This window comes from Stylophora pistillata, chromosome 2, assembly GCF_964205215.1.
Source record: "Stylophora pistillata chromosome 2, jaStyPist1.2, whole genome shotgun sequence".
Classification (NCBI taxonomy): domain Eukaryota; kingdom Metazoa; phylum Cnidaria; class Anthozoa; order Scleractinia; family Pocilloporidae; genus Stylophora; species Stylophora pistillata.
The window spans coordinates 17,149,997-17,165,279 of NC_142520.1; the positions used below are offsets into that span (position 1 = coordinate 17,149,997).

Genomic DNA, 15,283 nt, shown 5'->3' on the forward strand with positions numbered 1-15,283 from the left:
GAAATTTCATCGGACAGAGTATCCTTCGACAAAGCAGCACCCATGTATCAGCAAGCGTTAGAAGCAAGTGGCTATAATCATCAATTAAAATTTGACACAACAACTAAAGACCAGAGGAGTACAGAAGGGAGAGGAAGACACCGAAATATAACTTGGTATAACCCACCTTTTGGTAAGAACGTTGCCACTAACGTGGGAAAAAAAATTTAGGCATCGTTAAAGAATCCTTTTCGCCAGGGCACTCGCTAAGAAAAATTTTTAATATGAACACCTTGAAAGTAAGCTATTCGTGCATGCCAAATTTAGAAAGGAAAATCGACGCCCACAAAAAGTCCTCCCTCGCAAATAATTCTCAATCGCAAGAAAAATTATGCAATTGTAGAGACAGACACTCGTGCCCGTTACGTGGCAACTGCCTATTTCAAAATGTGGTCTACCAGGCCACAGTTGAAAGTCCCTTGGGAACCCAAACGTACGTCGGCCTTACTGCGAACCAATTTAAAACAAGATTTAGAAATCATACAGCTTCATTTAGACATGAGAACAAAAGGAACGCAACAGATTTGAGCAAATATATCTGGTCCTTAAAGGATGCTGAAACGGAGTTTTCGGTAACCTGGAAAATAATAGCTCGCGCCAGGCCGTACTCAAATACCACAGAGAGATGCAATCTTTGCATAGCTGAAAAATTCTTTATCATATGCAGAACAGGGGCGGGCACCCTGAACAAAAGGAACGAACTGGCGAGTGCGTGCCGGCACTCAACTAAACATTTGATAAGGCTGCTCAAACCACCTACTTGAAAGGATCGTTAGTCAACTAGTGTCTTATCTACCTGACGAGAGAGGACTTTTACTCCTTTCGAAACAAATCTGTAGTACCAAGTTTTAATTTTCATTTTCCTAAATAATTGTTTACAAAGCTCCATATGATTTTAGAGCACCCTCCGATTCAAGGATGAGGTTTTTTACATTTTTACACTTGTAAAGAATATATATATATATATAGATAAAGTGTGACTTGATTTTCGTAGAACAGTGCTCAATACATAGAAGTAGAGCGATGAGTGGGCGACCACGAAACAGGCTTGTAGGGATGAACTTGTAGTTTACTTGTCTTTTTCCTCCCACAATATATATATATATATATATAGATAGATATTCTTTACATAAGTAGAATAAATGTTTAAAAAGAAAATTTGCCCTGAGCGGGATTTGAACCCGCGTCCCCCTGTTACTAATCAGGTATGATGACCACTACACTATCAGGACAACCATGCTGGCAACATGGCAATCGAAGATGTGATTTACGTGATCGGAGACGTGGTCTCCCGGGAAACTTAATTTTCTAGGTGACAGGGAAGGGGAAGCCTATAACCCCATATGAAACTCAACTAAGGATCTATTAAAGATACACGACCGAAGTAAACTTAGCGGATGTCAAAGGAGAATCCAATTACGGATACAGGCTAATTTCAATTAAACAAATTCTGTATACAAGGGAAACCCTGACCTATTGTTTATATATCTATATAGATATATATACATTCATAAGTTAAGGAACTAGAGAGGACGCATCGATTCTCTGTAACTCTGAGTTTCGCGCCTAAGCGCTCGTCAGACAGAGTTACAGAGAATCGATCTGCCCTCATTAATTCCCTAACTTATTTATAATTAACGGCGATTTGATGGAAATCTTTTATTATTAAAGACACTACGGAACGCCTGTCATATAAAGAGTGGATCTCGTAGATGGCCAGTGTTGGACCATAATCTGATTACAGAATTTCATGTCAAGAATGTGAGAAATGATGTCAGGTTGCATTTTTATCATAAGTACCAAGATGACGGCTTGGAACGGAGAATCTGATACACCTGTCATAGTTTCTGTAACATCTTGACTTGTATTAGTTTCAAACAAAAACGCTAAGAGACTTTTAGAGTTGTTGTGCAGCAAAAGAGACACAGCTTGGCCGCTCTTTAAGAAAGATTTCACAATACATATTAACCACCACTGAATCAGTACAACTCTTTGTTCGTCTACACGTGAGAAAGTGGTCAGCGGGTGATAACCGGTCTGAAGTCTGAGTTTTCAACCAGCAGTTGTCAGAGATGGCTGGGAGAATTCTCTGTTCTTAATTTGTTTCATTGTTTTTTTGTTTGTTTGTTTTTTTTTTCTTACAGCACAAATTGAAATAAAACGAGCAGGACTTTGTTTTATCTTTAAAACTTGACCTATAGGTATCTTTACGTACATAAATACGGGTTAAGACCCACTTGTCGGTAATCCTGAGATTGAAAATTCGTACAGAAAAAAAAAAAAAAGAATAGTACTCACAAAAACCGCAACTTTGTGTTCTTGTCAAAGATTCCCGGGGGAAGGTTTTGCACTTGAATCTCAGACAAGTACCTATAGGCAAATCCCACATACATAAATGTTGCATAGCATATAAAACAGCAGCAATACCATTCAAAATCATTTACTTGTTAGTTAGGTATTTCTACACTAGAAGTGTAACTCTAAGTATTTGACTAATGAGTCAATTTCTTCTTTCAGTTCGGTACTTTTTTTCGAAGAAATATTAATTAATAAGCTGTAAGATGATTTCTCTTGGTATAAGCTAATGGTAAAACCAAGTGCCAGTAGCACATCTTTTAACTTAATGTATCCAGCCACAGAGATACTTTATTTGTTTGTAAACCTGACTGTAACTCGAAGCCCACTTAATTCTCATGATATTCTGAGCCGCAAGAACTTGTAATCAGGTGTCTTCTGGCGAAGGACACTTCAGTTGACATTTAATCTTCGAAATTTTGTGAATTCCTAACATACTTATTGGTGGCAAATTATGACAAGAACGAGGGAAACCCAGCAAATACGAAACGGAACACGGTAACTAGATTCACAGGTAATTTGGTTATATCAAGTAAGTTGAAATTGTAAATTAGCCACGGTAACGAGTAAAAAAGCTGACGTTTCGAGCGTTAGCCCTTCGTCAGAGCGAATGGAGGAATTGTGGGTTGTGTGTGGGTTTATATACAGAAAGTGGAGCTACGCCATAGGTGGGAACATGGCGACGAGAATAACACGAATAAATTAGTGGAATGAAAAGCGTTCGTTGATAATTGTGGGATTAAGAGTTTGGATTTGAAAGATAAACTTTTGTTCAAGAGTTTTGCAGCTTTCCGTGTTACCTAAATGAAAAGAAAGACCGCAGATTGCCACCAGCCATATGTTGCTTAGAATGATTAGGTAAATTAAAATGTCTAGCGACTGGTTTTGATGCGTCCTTGTCATTCCTTTCTAGGTCGCGAAGGTGTTCTCGGAATCGGTCACTTAGTCGTCTTCCTGTTTCGCCGATGTACAACTTTTTGCAATAAGTGTAAGTTATGTAATAGATTACGTTAGCGAAGGTGCACGTGAAGTGATCGGTGATCTTAATGGATCGTTTGGGTCCCGATATTTTCTCAGCGTTTTGAATGAAAGTACAAGTTTTGCATCGTGCGCGAACACATTTAAAAGTACCGGGTTGGTCATTAGTGTGGAATGAAATAAGTGGAGGTTGCAAAAAGATAGTGCCAGTCTCTCGATCGTTTTGAAGTAATTTAAAGTTTTTAAGAATAATGGATTTAACTGAGTAGTTGTGAGGGTGAAACGTGAGAGTGAATGGAATGCGGTCTGAACTTTCCTTCTGTGATGTTTGTAGTGCTGACTGTCGATCAATACCTTGGGCGCGGTGGTGACCCACTTGAACAACAGAAACAGGGTAACCACATTTTTCGAAAATCTGGCACACTGACTCTGATTTGTGGGAAAAATCAGAGTCATCACTACATAAACGACGACGTCATAGAAACTGAGAAAAGGGAATGGAATTCTTAACATGAGATTGATGCGAAGATGAATACAACAAGTAACTATGTGAGTCTATAGGTTTGTAATACACACTAGTGCATAAACTATTGCCTTCAATTGAAACTTTGATATCTAAAAAAGAGGGAGAATTGTCGGAAATTTCCCAGGTATATTTTAGAGCCGGGTAAAAAGAATTGACTGCAGGTATGAATTGAATTAGCTCCTCTCTGGTAGAGGAGGTAGCGCCGATGCCGTCGTCGATGTAGCGACCGTAGAGTTCAGGTCTGGGGCCTATGTTTGGGCTAAAAGAATTGTGTTCAACAAAACCTACAAAAAGATTGGCATAGATGGGTCCCATTTTGGTACCAATGGCTACGCTATTGGTTTGTTTGAAAAAGTGGTCCCCGAATGAAAAACAATTAATCGCGAGCTCTAGTTCAGCTAAGCGAAGTAGGGTTTCAGAGTTAGGTTCCTTAACAGTGCGTTGATCAGAAAAAAACTGGAGGGCCAGAAGACCTTCGCCACTAGGAATGGCAGTGTAAAGAGGTGTAATGTCCATGGTGAAAGGAAATTCAATCATTACACCCACCTTCCACGTAAAAAAAGAGCTGGGTTTTCAAATCTCTGGGATTAGTGAGGACGAATCTTCAGTAAGTGTTTTACTCAAATTTGTCTTACCCCTCAAGCGGACTAGATGTTGGATTATTGTATCCATCATCGTCATTATAGTTGTAATAGTTATAGCTGTCATAATCTGTAAATCTCGTGCCAACCGGCACATAGGGTCTTTGCGGTATTGTTTATTTGAACCAGTCTGATGTTAATTTTCTGGCCCCATTCCAACAATTAACGACCTGAAACAAATGTTTTTCAGGCGGTTCCTCTTCAGATATTACTCGGTCTCCCCGAGCCCTTTTCCTATATGGTGTCTCGGATATAGCTTCGACTTGCGATGTTCTCATTTTACGACATATGCCCGACAACTCTATCTGCTTTACTGAATTCAATCATCATGCCAAACAGGTGCAGCTGTACTCCTGGTCGTAGCTCTGATTTTTTTTAAGCATTCAGTCTTCTTAGTTTAAAGTCATTTATATATTTGGATATATATGATAGGAGATACTTTTCGGTGAAGTAGCTGAATTCTGAATCATTTTGTGTTTCTTGATATACTAATTGCAATTCAGTACTAAAAATAGAGGCCACCAAAACCAGGATTGGCAGGCGTATGAAGCAGAAGATATTGTTTTTAAAGAGGTCACAATGTTTCTATGAAAACCTCTGGTTAATTGTTAAAAAAATGATCGCAGCTTTTGAGAAATAACCGGGCAATTCTTATCGTTGGAAGCTCGTTTTAAGGAAAAAACTTAAAAAAAAAAAGAGGACGCTATAACCTTAACAAAACATTGCTTTTTAAAGGGACGTAGCCTTTTTTAGGTATTGACTTTCCGTTACTTTTTTCTAACTTGTCGATGTCTAACATTGTATAGGAAATGCCAGCAGCAAGCAAGCGAATCTCCATGCATATTTATCGACAGTAAACTCTCACAAAGAACCTGAGATGTCGAACATCCAGTTCCTAGTGGCCTAGCTGCATACTCCTCACTCTAATGGTGCCAATAATGTTTGGTCTTTTCTGAGTAGAGACTGAGATTACTAATCAGGAAAATTTTCATTGCAGCGTCATTCTTTTGGCCCATAAAATTTATCGGTTTTCAAATAAAAAAAGAAAAGAAGGAAACCAAAGGGTCGTTAATCCTTATCCACATAGGGTCAAAAACTTCAACAATAAGTCAAATTCATAGACATAGGATAATAACTTTTGTTATGGCAGCTTTAGGTAAATTAAAAGATTTCCATGTTTGTTTTTGATTTTGTTTTCTATTTGTTTATTTATTTCTTCCTTTTGTTTTGTCTTTTATCGCATTGCTTTACGTATGGTCTTGAAACAAACGATCCTGCAAGTTTTGTTTGTGATCGCATGATCTCTTAAAATACAAGTGAAAGGTAATGAACGAAGCCTTTGCCAACTGTTCAGTTCGTAGCCGTGAGTTCCTTCCTCCTCATACGAATTTTTCTTGAAGCTGTTCTTGAAATTTCTGATCTACGGATTTTAACATGAATTTGCTAGCACAATCATTCTTTTGAAAAAGGCCTCCTACATGTAATATAATTTCCCATATCAAGTTATCGTATCTTAAAAGTAGAAGCGTCAGCGAATTATAAGCTATAAAGGAAAATAGGTACTTTAACTCTTTATTGCTACTCTTATAGCGTCTTAAAATAGTCTAACTCAACTTACAGCCGCGTCAGTTCAGTATTTGTACTAAAAATATCTGACGGAAATTCCTTCAACGGGTTCCCGGACAATATACTACAAATGCAACAAAAACAAAATAAGTTACAAGTGCATTTATAACTAATAAATTGTTGAGTTATTTTAAGACCTTTAAAGCTAAAAACCTCTAACAAAGAGTGGTAATTACTCGCCGAAATATATATATAATACGATATTTCCAAGGCTCTCTGATAGCGTCAGCGTTAGCGAGCGATGAGAGTACTGGATCCGGTGGTCTGGGTTCAAGCCCGCTGTCAAGATACTCATGGGACTCCTTCTTTATAGTCGCCCAATTCCAATCTATAACTGTGTTATTTAATTGTCTGAATAGTTTCCTTCCCGACAATGGTTCTTTTTTTCCACCTCTCCATACTAGCTCTCTTCTATGCTTAGTTTCCCTTGTCTAATCGATTATTTTGATATTGCCGTGGTATTTAATCATGCATGTAACAAGGTGGCTTTCTCGAATTAATAAATGGATAAATAGAAATTTCAAATCTCCATGCAATTAAAATCTACAGGCATAGCTTGTTCTCGATACATACAGACACTTTTCACTTTAATTGATTGAAGACAAATGCCGAAGGTTCCCGATAAGCGTATGTCGGATCCTAACACCAAATTGTAAGCGCCTTCTGTTTTGTTTTGTTTTCCCTTTGTACCCCGTTTCGCTTAAGAACTTTACCGCGTTCGCCGCAGGGAAAGGCCTACTAATCATGTGGTTAGGGTTTTGATATATATAACCACTAGAAGTAACTGAAAATGAAGACTTCATCTGCTATAAAAGTGCTCGATGGTTTGACTAGAGCGGTGAATAAAGATGTGTTTCTGGAGTCGGACTAGTTCAATAACATTTTATTGCTACTCGGAGTTTCATGCTTCTAACGAAGCAATCATCAGCCAGATAGCGCTTAGAGATTTGAAATGGCATAAATGCAATGTGGGCGCCATAAGATCAGTCATTCTAGTGCGAGCGAGCTTCGCATCAATAGAGAGCCCGATTTCCTTAAGAAAGCCATTCACCAGGGGACCCGCAGGCTCTAGCTTGTTGCCTGTGAGTTCCTCTAACACGGGATCAAGGTCTCTCATCCCTTAGTTGGGGTTATTTTCTGCAATACGCACACTCCTTAACCATTGTTTCTTTTCAGAAAACTTCATCTCTACGGAGTTGATATTCAAACACAGGTATTCTCTCTCTGTTTCATCCTCCATGCCGAAGTACCTTAAAGATAGTTTGTTTGATGTGCTCGCGCTGTCATTATTTGCCGCCATTTTTCAATAGGCCTTTACGTTTGGTGCCAACTGCTGCTGACGATTTCTGCGCCAGCGCGCATCAGAGTTGCGGGAGGAATACCCTAGGCAACCGACCATCATTTGCTTGGGTGCTAGTAATTCATCTACAATGACTGATCTCAGGCTCCATATTCGTGATTTCCATGCCCCATACCTTGAGCCATCTGTGCCGGATCTGCTTTAAATGCAGTGTGTTCTCCTACTTTAAATTTCACTTCTAGGAAGGTCTTCTGCTTAGCACTAAAACGGGAAGCCTTTCGAGAAGACCGCAATGCCCAGCTCCAGGTCTGCGGTAACGCCTGAACACTTTACTCTGCAATCTCAGAACGAGCAATATACGGCTGCGCACTAGATCCTTCCTGATGTTTTTCAATGGAAAGCATCTTTGCCATCTGGAAAATTGAAGCGAGTGCCTTTCCTCTGTAAATATGCACTTGCGTACTGTATACACAGCTATACCGTGCAGTGGCGCTGAAAAGTACTCATGCATCCTTCAACTGAGAAAGAAAAAAAGATCGGCGTGTTTGCTGTCAATGGATGCAACTTCTCCTCTCCTTAAACGATATCCTCTGTCTTTTCTTGGAGAGGAGACTGCTTATGTCAAACGAAAGGATTTCTTCAGTTGGAATTCTCCCGATGAAAAGTAACTGTCGGGAAAGACTGGATCCCTCACTGAGCCCATCAGTTTGAACGAAAAAAAAGAGAGGATAAAAAGATGGCAATAAAAGATGACTATAAATAACGCGCGTGAGAAATTAACTTTTGGTAAAAGCGAGCAAGAATTATAAGGAAAGAATGCCAGTGTTTGTGGTAAAGACGCGTGCTATTGCAATTGTGGCCCAGGACTTGTGGGTCCGCATCTCATGCAATCCGAGAGCAGCAGGGGGCAGTTCACTGCAGTAACTTGTGAAGCGAATAATAATTTAATAATTTTTAATAATTTATTATTTATATTGCGCAAATTAGCCATTTTCAAAACGAGCGGCGGTCTGGGTACGATTTGCCACCCTAGAGGCTCTTGGGATCGTTTGGAGGGACAGCAAGAACATGGTGGACAAGAGCAATGCAACCGTGCGAGACGCTCTCAAGGTTATTCTGACAGAAGAAGATATACCTGGTGCAAAAATTCCTCGCGAAACTGTAGAACGATGTAGCGTCGTTCAATTGAAAAGGTGGTTGCTGTGCAGGGGAGCAAAGACTACGGGAAATAAGAAAGCATTGATAACAAGGTAGGTTCACTCGAGGTGTATATTTTCATTTAGTGGTGTACATATGAGCTTAAATTATATCGAAGGAGAAATTGTGTCGTTTTATTTTGTTTCATTCCAGTCATATATCATGTTCATATTTTTCAGAGTTCAAGATTACATTAAGCATGGACTAGACGTTAAATATCTCCGTGATCCAGACGGTGGACTACACCTTCTCCGCAAGAAGGCTCAACTTGGAGTGCTGGAGGAGGAAGAGCCGCAGCTCAACCAATTCTTTCCAAAAGAAGGATACAAACCTGATTTTAAAGATTTGCCTAAGATAGCTTTTGGAACCGTTTGGCAGTTTATGATTGAAGGAGTTGAAAGTAAAAAACAACTTTCCACTGCAAAGCCCCTAGTCAAGGGATTTAACTTCTTCAAGTCAGGGCATGTTTTATACATTGGACATCTGCACCAAAATGGAAAACATTATGTAAAAAGCCAAGTTCTGCCATCGATGAAAAAAGATAAAGTATACTCTTGTTTTCTGTTAATGTCATCCATAGGTTGTGTGTTAAAAGCACACTGTAAGTGTCCTGCTGGTATTGATGGCCGTTGTAACCATGTGGCATCTACATTGTTTGCCCTTGAACAAAGCTTTAAGGAGACGAAAAGGAAAAATTCGGATGCAGCTGAGTCCTGCACATCTAAGCCTTGTAAATGGAATGTGCCAGGGAAACGCAAGGGTCCAGTGACACCTATCTCTGAGATGAGCTTTGTCAAACATGATTATGCTAAAGAAAAGAAAGCAAAAAGGCCAAAGCTAGCCTCATGTCCAGCACAGAATGGTACCTGTGTATCAGAAAAAAAAGTCTGGCCAAGTGAAAGATTACAAAACTTCCATAAATCTTTAAAAGAATATCAAATGAAATCTGGGAGAGCTGTTGGATGGACACATATTCTTCCTCAAAAGGTAAATAATCTGGAAGAGCCACTCATCTCACCCATCAAATGTCATCCAATATCAGCTGATGAACTAAGAGTGAGATTTGAGAAAGTGAAGAGGAACATTAATTTTGATGAAGAAAAAATAAAGAAAGTAGAAGAGCAAACACGAGGGCAGTCAAACTCAAATTTGTGGCATCATCACAGGCAGCCCAGGATTACTGCTACAAATTGTTACAGAATAGCTGTGCAAAGGGAAACAACATCACCAACAAAAATCATCCAAGATGTCCTTGGTTACAAAAAACCATTTCAGAGTAAATACATGCAAGAAGGACTTGAAATGGAGGACAGGATCATAGCTGCTTACAAATTATTAAAGCAGGGGGAAGGGGTTACTGATATATCCGTAGAAAAATGTGGCTTTTTCATTTCCAAGCATCATGGGTTACTCGGAGCAAGTCCAGACGGATTAGTGTGTGACCCTTCTGCAGAAGACAGTAAGGGTCTTCTTGAAGTGAAATATATTCAGATGGAAAAGCAAGAAAGTCTGGAGGAGGCTCTGCTCCGAAAAGGAATTTGCAAGAAGTTTGAGGAATCTGTGATTTTGAACTCAAGACACAAATATTATTTTCAAGTACAACAGGCAATGTTTGTGGCAGAGCAAAAATGGACTGACTTTGTGGTTATGGGAACAGCCTCTTCCACACCTTTTTGTGAGAGAGTTTATTTCTCACAAGAACACTGGGATAGAATATTCCCAAAACTTGAATCATTTTTTAACTGCTGGATTGTACCAGAACTTTCATATCCTTGTGTGAAATATGGGCTCCCCAAAATTGATGCGCGCATGTTTTGAGAGCTTTTTGTTTTAAGAGTTTTATTCTTTTTCATCTACTAGAAAACTTATAACTGAAGTTGTATTTCTTAACATGTCCAATGTTGAATAATATCATTATACTATACGATGCATGTTTTGGCAAACCTAGATTTAAATGTGTAGTCAAAGCATTTGCAATGCTAAACCTAAAATGCAAATGACCCAACCTACTATCATTGTGTGATGTAGCTGCTCCCCAAAGTAAGCTGAATTTGAATCACTCATTTGACTCCAATTTCAATACCAATATTATTGTTTGGTCCAAACAAAATTTATTTCATTACACCATTTAATGAAAGTTATTGCAATATGAATGTTTTCGTGTTTCATCATCAACATGTGTCATGACAGTTAACAATATTACATGATAATTTTTAATTTATAAGAGGGGGTTGAAAATTTGACAAAGCACAGACCACTACAAGCATGTCTGATGCAATAGGTGCAATAGTAATTGGTATCTTATGGTCGAAGATGTGCCAGTTCTTTATACGTTCCATGAGCCGCTCCACATGAACTCTTAGGCTAGCAACCACCTTGTTGTGATTTGTTTCATTTGTGGAAAACTGTATCTTCTGTTCTAAAAATTTTGGTATAACAAGGCTTGCACCAACAGAAGCTAATTCATCCTGACAATTGAACCCTTTGTCAGCCAGTACCTGGTCACCAGGATTTAGTCTGTCTAGAAAACCACTAAGAACAGTTATTTCCTTATCTGAGGTTGAACCAGGAAATAAGTCACTCACAAAACATAAAACACCGCTTGGCGTTATGCCCAACAGTGATTTCATGGTGGTTCTTGACTTGTATGATGAAAAACAGGTAGACTGTGAATCAAGAGCAGATGGCCTCTCCATTTCAAATTCCGTGCAATCGACAATGACTGTTACGTTAGGCAACAGTTTCTTAAAACTGTCAGGCCTATAACATTGAAGTACTTCTCTTGGGGGGATGATGATAAGAGGTTCAAATTCCCTCCTCAAAAATGGAATCCAGGCATTTACAATCTTAGAGACAGTTGATCTTGAAACCAAAAATCGATGAGCAAGATCATTCTCAAACAAACCCAGCCTCAAGCGCAGCATAACAAGGGTAAACTCCTGGAATTTAGTAAGTACTCTGGGTCTCCCAACATTACCGTTCGTGGTGGTCCTTTTGTGCCCATAATTAATATTGCTAGAGGCTTGTTCTACAGTTTTGTAACAAAGAATAAAAGCATTGTAATCGGGAAAGCCGGTGTAGAATGCAATATCATCATCTTTATCTTTAAATTTGCTTATGTCAAATCTATTGTTATCTAAAGCATGCTTCAAGCTTTCGATTTCCTTTTGTAATTTGCTGTTCACCTCTTTTATGTTGTTGTTTTCTTTCTCCAACTGCTGAATCTCTCCCTTAAGCTTAACAATTTCTTGTTCTCTTGTTTGCATTCTGTTGTATAAACTGTTTAGTTGGTCTCCAGTAAGTAACGTTTGCATTTCCACACTGGTACTGGTGTCAGCATTAACATTCATATTTTCTGTCTGTTCTTCAAATTTAAAGTTCGCTTCCTGTGGTAATTGAGCAAGTGCTGTTTTTCTTTTTTTGGTTTGCTCTATTTTCTGTACATCTTCGAAACTGGCCCTCTTGCGTTCTCTACGTTGAGCTGTCGGTTTTGTCCATGGAAAAATTGAAGGCAAGTGCGTTCTGCTAAGTTTTTCTCCTCCATCGAAATGAACTGAGCAAATCCGCGTACTCGTAGAATCTAATTTCAGAGTCTCGTTCCTCATAAGAACCACGTACTTTCTACGTATATGAGGGTCTTTTGGAATTCTATAATACTGAAGGTTAGGTGCATTTCTGTAACTATTAGTGCAGCCTGGAATACAGCAGTTATAGTGTGCCATGTTTGTCACACGTCAGCTGTGCGTTTGTTTACCTTCACGCTGTCCCTCCAAACGATCCCAAGAGCCTTTATGGTGGCAAATCGTACCCAGACCGCCGCTCGTTTTGAAAATGGCTAATTGACATGTTGATATGATCAAATGTGCATCACAACACTTTTCGGGGGACTTTGACCGGACTGCATCAGCAGTTTACAAACAATCGAAGGAAACTTATTCGAATATGCCCCCTTCCCCAAACTCCCAATAAACAGGCCAGACCACATCATAGTAATCTCGTGAGTAGGTTCTTTAACGTCCCCTGCCTAACCAAATTAACTAGTTAATAGATGCAGGAGACGGAATTAATAGATGCAGGAGCGAAGCGAATGCACAATCCATGTTTGGCGCTAATTCGGGGCATGTACAAATTCATTAACAATACTCAAATTAAAATGTAATTATGGCAAGCATATTGATTTTATGCATCGTTACCAGTTTCAAATTGTATCCGCACTGTACAGGACGATTTTGCATTTTGGATTGTTTTGTTTGGAAAATAACCGGTAAAATTTTAAATATCAGGTGACCTGAACAACAGAAACAACGAAGCTTGAACTAAATTAGCTTTCTATCCAGGGTAGAAACGATTTTTTGCCCCACAACGGCCTGATGTCTTTTCAACGTGCGCCTTCTTGATTTTTCACCTCCAATTGCATGACACGGAATGGCGTATTTTGACCTCTGTCCTACTTTTGTTTGGGGTCCTAAAATTTCGTAGTCTTGAGTAGCCCAAAAATTCTATTGGATTTTTGTGAATAAGAATCCTTGTTCTTCGCTGGATTAACTAGGTATAACTCCATGCCATGTACCAAGGTGCGACTTTACCATCTCAATGTTCCCATTTCTTTCTTCCCCTAAATAATTGGAATTATGAAAATAACAAAAATTGCCCAGAAACTTAGTTCGCGACGGAATTGGACAGGTAACACTTCAGACTGTTCGTAAATACGTGTTCTTTCTATTGAGAAAATCGTTGGTCATATTAAGGTTTTTTTTTTTCTTATCCTCAAGCGACGTTCAAATAATGGGTTGCCTGGACCTAGTGAAGCTGACATGAGAGCCACCAAACCGATTTTGCCGCCGTTGGCGTAAAAAAAAAATTACAATGGAACTTAAGGGATTTTGTCTAAAAATAGTTCATCCAGACTTATATTCTGGCAAAGCTTGGGGATTTTCGATTTTTTCCTATTGCACATCAAGCACCTCCAGGCGATATTTAGGGGTGGCCGCTATTAAGTAATTAAGTTTAATTTGATCTACGAAAAAATTTGGCCAAAGTCGCTCACCATGTAAAATTTTCTTTTGATTTATGCTATTTTATTACTTTTTTTGTATTTATATCCGAGGTTATAACCTCAAAATTCTAAAAAACAAAGGGCTTCTTCCTGTTCAATGTTGCACACTTTCCTCATCCATTAGATATTTCTATCAGATTTAAAAAACAATTTTCAGCCAGAAGACTTGGAAAAAGGACAAAATGGAAACAACACACCAGACCTTCATTGCACCCTAATTGTAGCGCATCCCTTAATCCAGTTTAACAGAAATATAAACAACATTAAATTGTCAAATTGAAGTGCGGTTATAGGGAACCGGATATCTCTGTAAAGGCCTTAAAGAATCCTTGGGGGTTTGTAAGTTATCTAACACCGTTCTGTATTTTGTGATAATGTGCAGAGAATGAGAGCTGAGGTGTTCACCACTGGTACATTGTTACTTCAATTAGCAAAAGAAACGTGGTTCGGAGACACAAGAATCGCACGATTGTGTTCTTTTTGTCCATTGCTCACTTTTTTTAGAGTTATACTAAGTGATCCATTTATTCCATTGGCTGCATGTCTTTTTAAATCTTATCTCGTACGTATATTTTGTGTTTTTTGTTTTTTGTTCAATCACTGACGCTCTTGTCTTAACCAAAAACAGAAACTCCTAAACCACGTAAAATCCCAAAATTGCTGATTAAAATTTACTTATTTAAATTCTAATATTGTCGATTAGGCGATCTGTTCAGCCATTACAGCCCTAGGTACTAAAAACAAGCAAACCAGGTAATCGATCAGAACTTATAAGATCGGTTACTAACGGATCTGGCATGTGCACGGGGAAACAACTTCACCAAGCAAGGCAAGGTGTGTATCAAATATTTCCAGTTCGTCCACAACCAAATTTAAATTGTTTAATCGTTCGATTCACATTCCAACATATCTAAGCGAGAATCATACCGAATGTGTAAAAAACAAAGCCTAGCTACCTTGCGAGAGCATGTGCTCCGAATCACGAGACTATGAACTGTCAATCATTTCTTACAGGATGGTGCTTTTCGTCGAATGGCTGGTTCAGGAACATTCAGCTCCAAGTTCTGGCAAATATCTGCAGTATGCCAAGCTTTAGCTTCTTCAACGTGTCGCTCTTCACTAGGGTACAAATATCGAACAGCTCAAACACTATTGGGTGCTGAAGAGAGATCGTTTCTAGGGCCAAATTCCTTGCCATCGAGAGGTTGATTTCCTCTTCGCTGGCCTGACCATCGCAATCATCCGGTAGTTGTTTCCGAACCTTGGCAGCAAGGCAGGAGAAGTAGGAAGAGATCTGCTGTGGGCTAAGGAATCTACAACGTTGAAAATTCGAACATCGTTAGGTCCTTGTGTACGTCTCATCTCTCTTGCATCTACTCCCCCATCTAATTTTCTACCTGACGTTTGGCTAATATTGAACTTGGCATCAAGGTATGCCATTTGCTTCTCAATAAGCCTATAGGCCTTCTTGGTTGACTTAAAATCCCAGTCTTATTACAGCAATAAGTTCGACTTTCACTTCCTGGAACTGGTTAAAGAGTTGGTATGGTTTCCACACCTTTTTC

At 39.0% G+C, this 15,283-nt stretch overlaps 2 protein-coding genes across 2 annotated transcripts; one reads left to right on the top strand and one right to left on the bottom strand.

The window, feature by feature from the left end:
- The first annotated feature begins 8,460 nt into the window (after window positions 1–8,460).
- On the top strand, window positions 8,461–10,815 carry LOC148737446 (uncharacterized). Its single transcript, XM_088749841.1, has 2 exons — window positions 8,461–8,715; window positions 8,842–10,815. Exons 1-2 carry the CDS (start codon window positions 8,534–8,536, stop codon window positions 10,478–10,480), a joined length of 1,821 nt encoding a protein of 606 aa, XP_088605967.1. The 5' UTR covers window positions 8,461–8,533; the 3' UTR covers window positions 10,481–10,815.
- Window positions 10,751–12,504, bottom strand: LOC148737447 (uncharacterized). Its single transcript, XM_088749842.1, has one exon. It carries the CDS (start codon window positions 12,382–12,384, stop codon window positions 10,876–10,878), a length of 1,509 nt encoding a protein of 502 aa, XP_088605968.1. The 5' UTR covers window positions 12,385–12,504; the 3' UTR covers window positions 10,751–10,875.
- Between the last annotated feature and the right edge of the window lie 2,779 nt (window positions 12,505–15,283).

What these genes read in the sequence shown, in the direction of transcription:
- LOC148737446 (XM_088749841.1), top strand. Translation starts at nt 8,534, where the DNA reads ATGGTGGACAAGAGCAATGCAACCGTGCGAGACGCTCTCAAGGTTATT. An exon ending in AAGAAAGCATTGATAACAAG is followed by an intron (nt 8,716 to 8,841) that starts GTAGGTTCACTC and finishes CATATTTTTCAG; the next exon opens with AGTTCAAGATTACATTAAGC.
- LOC148737447 (XM_088749842.1), bottom strand. Translation starts at nt 12,384, where the DNA reads ATGGCACACTATAACTGCTGTATTCCAGGCTGCACTAATAGTTACAGA.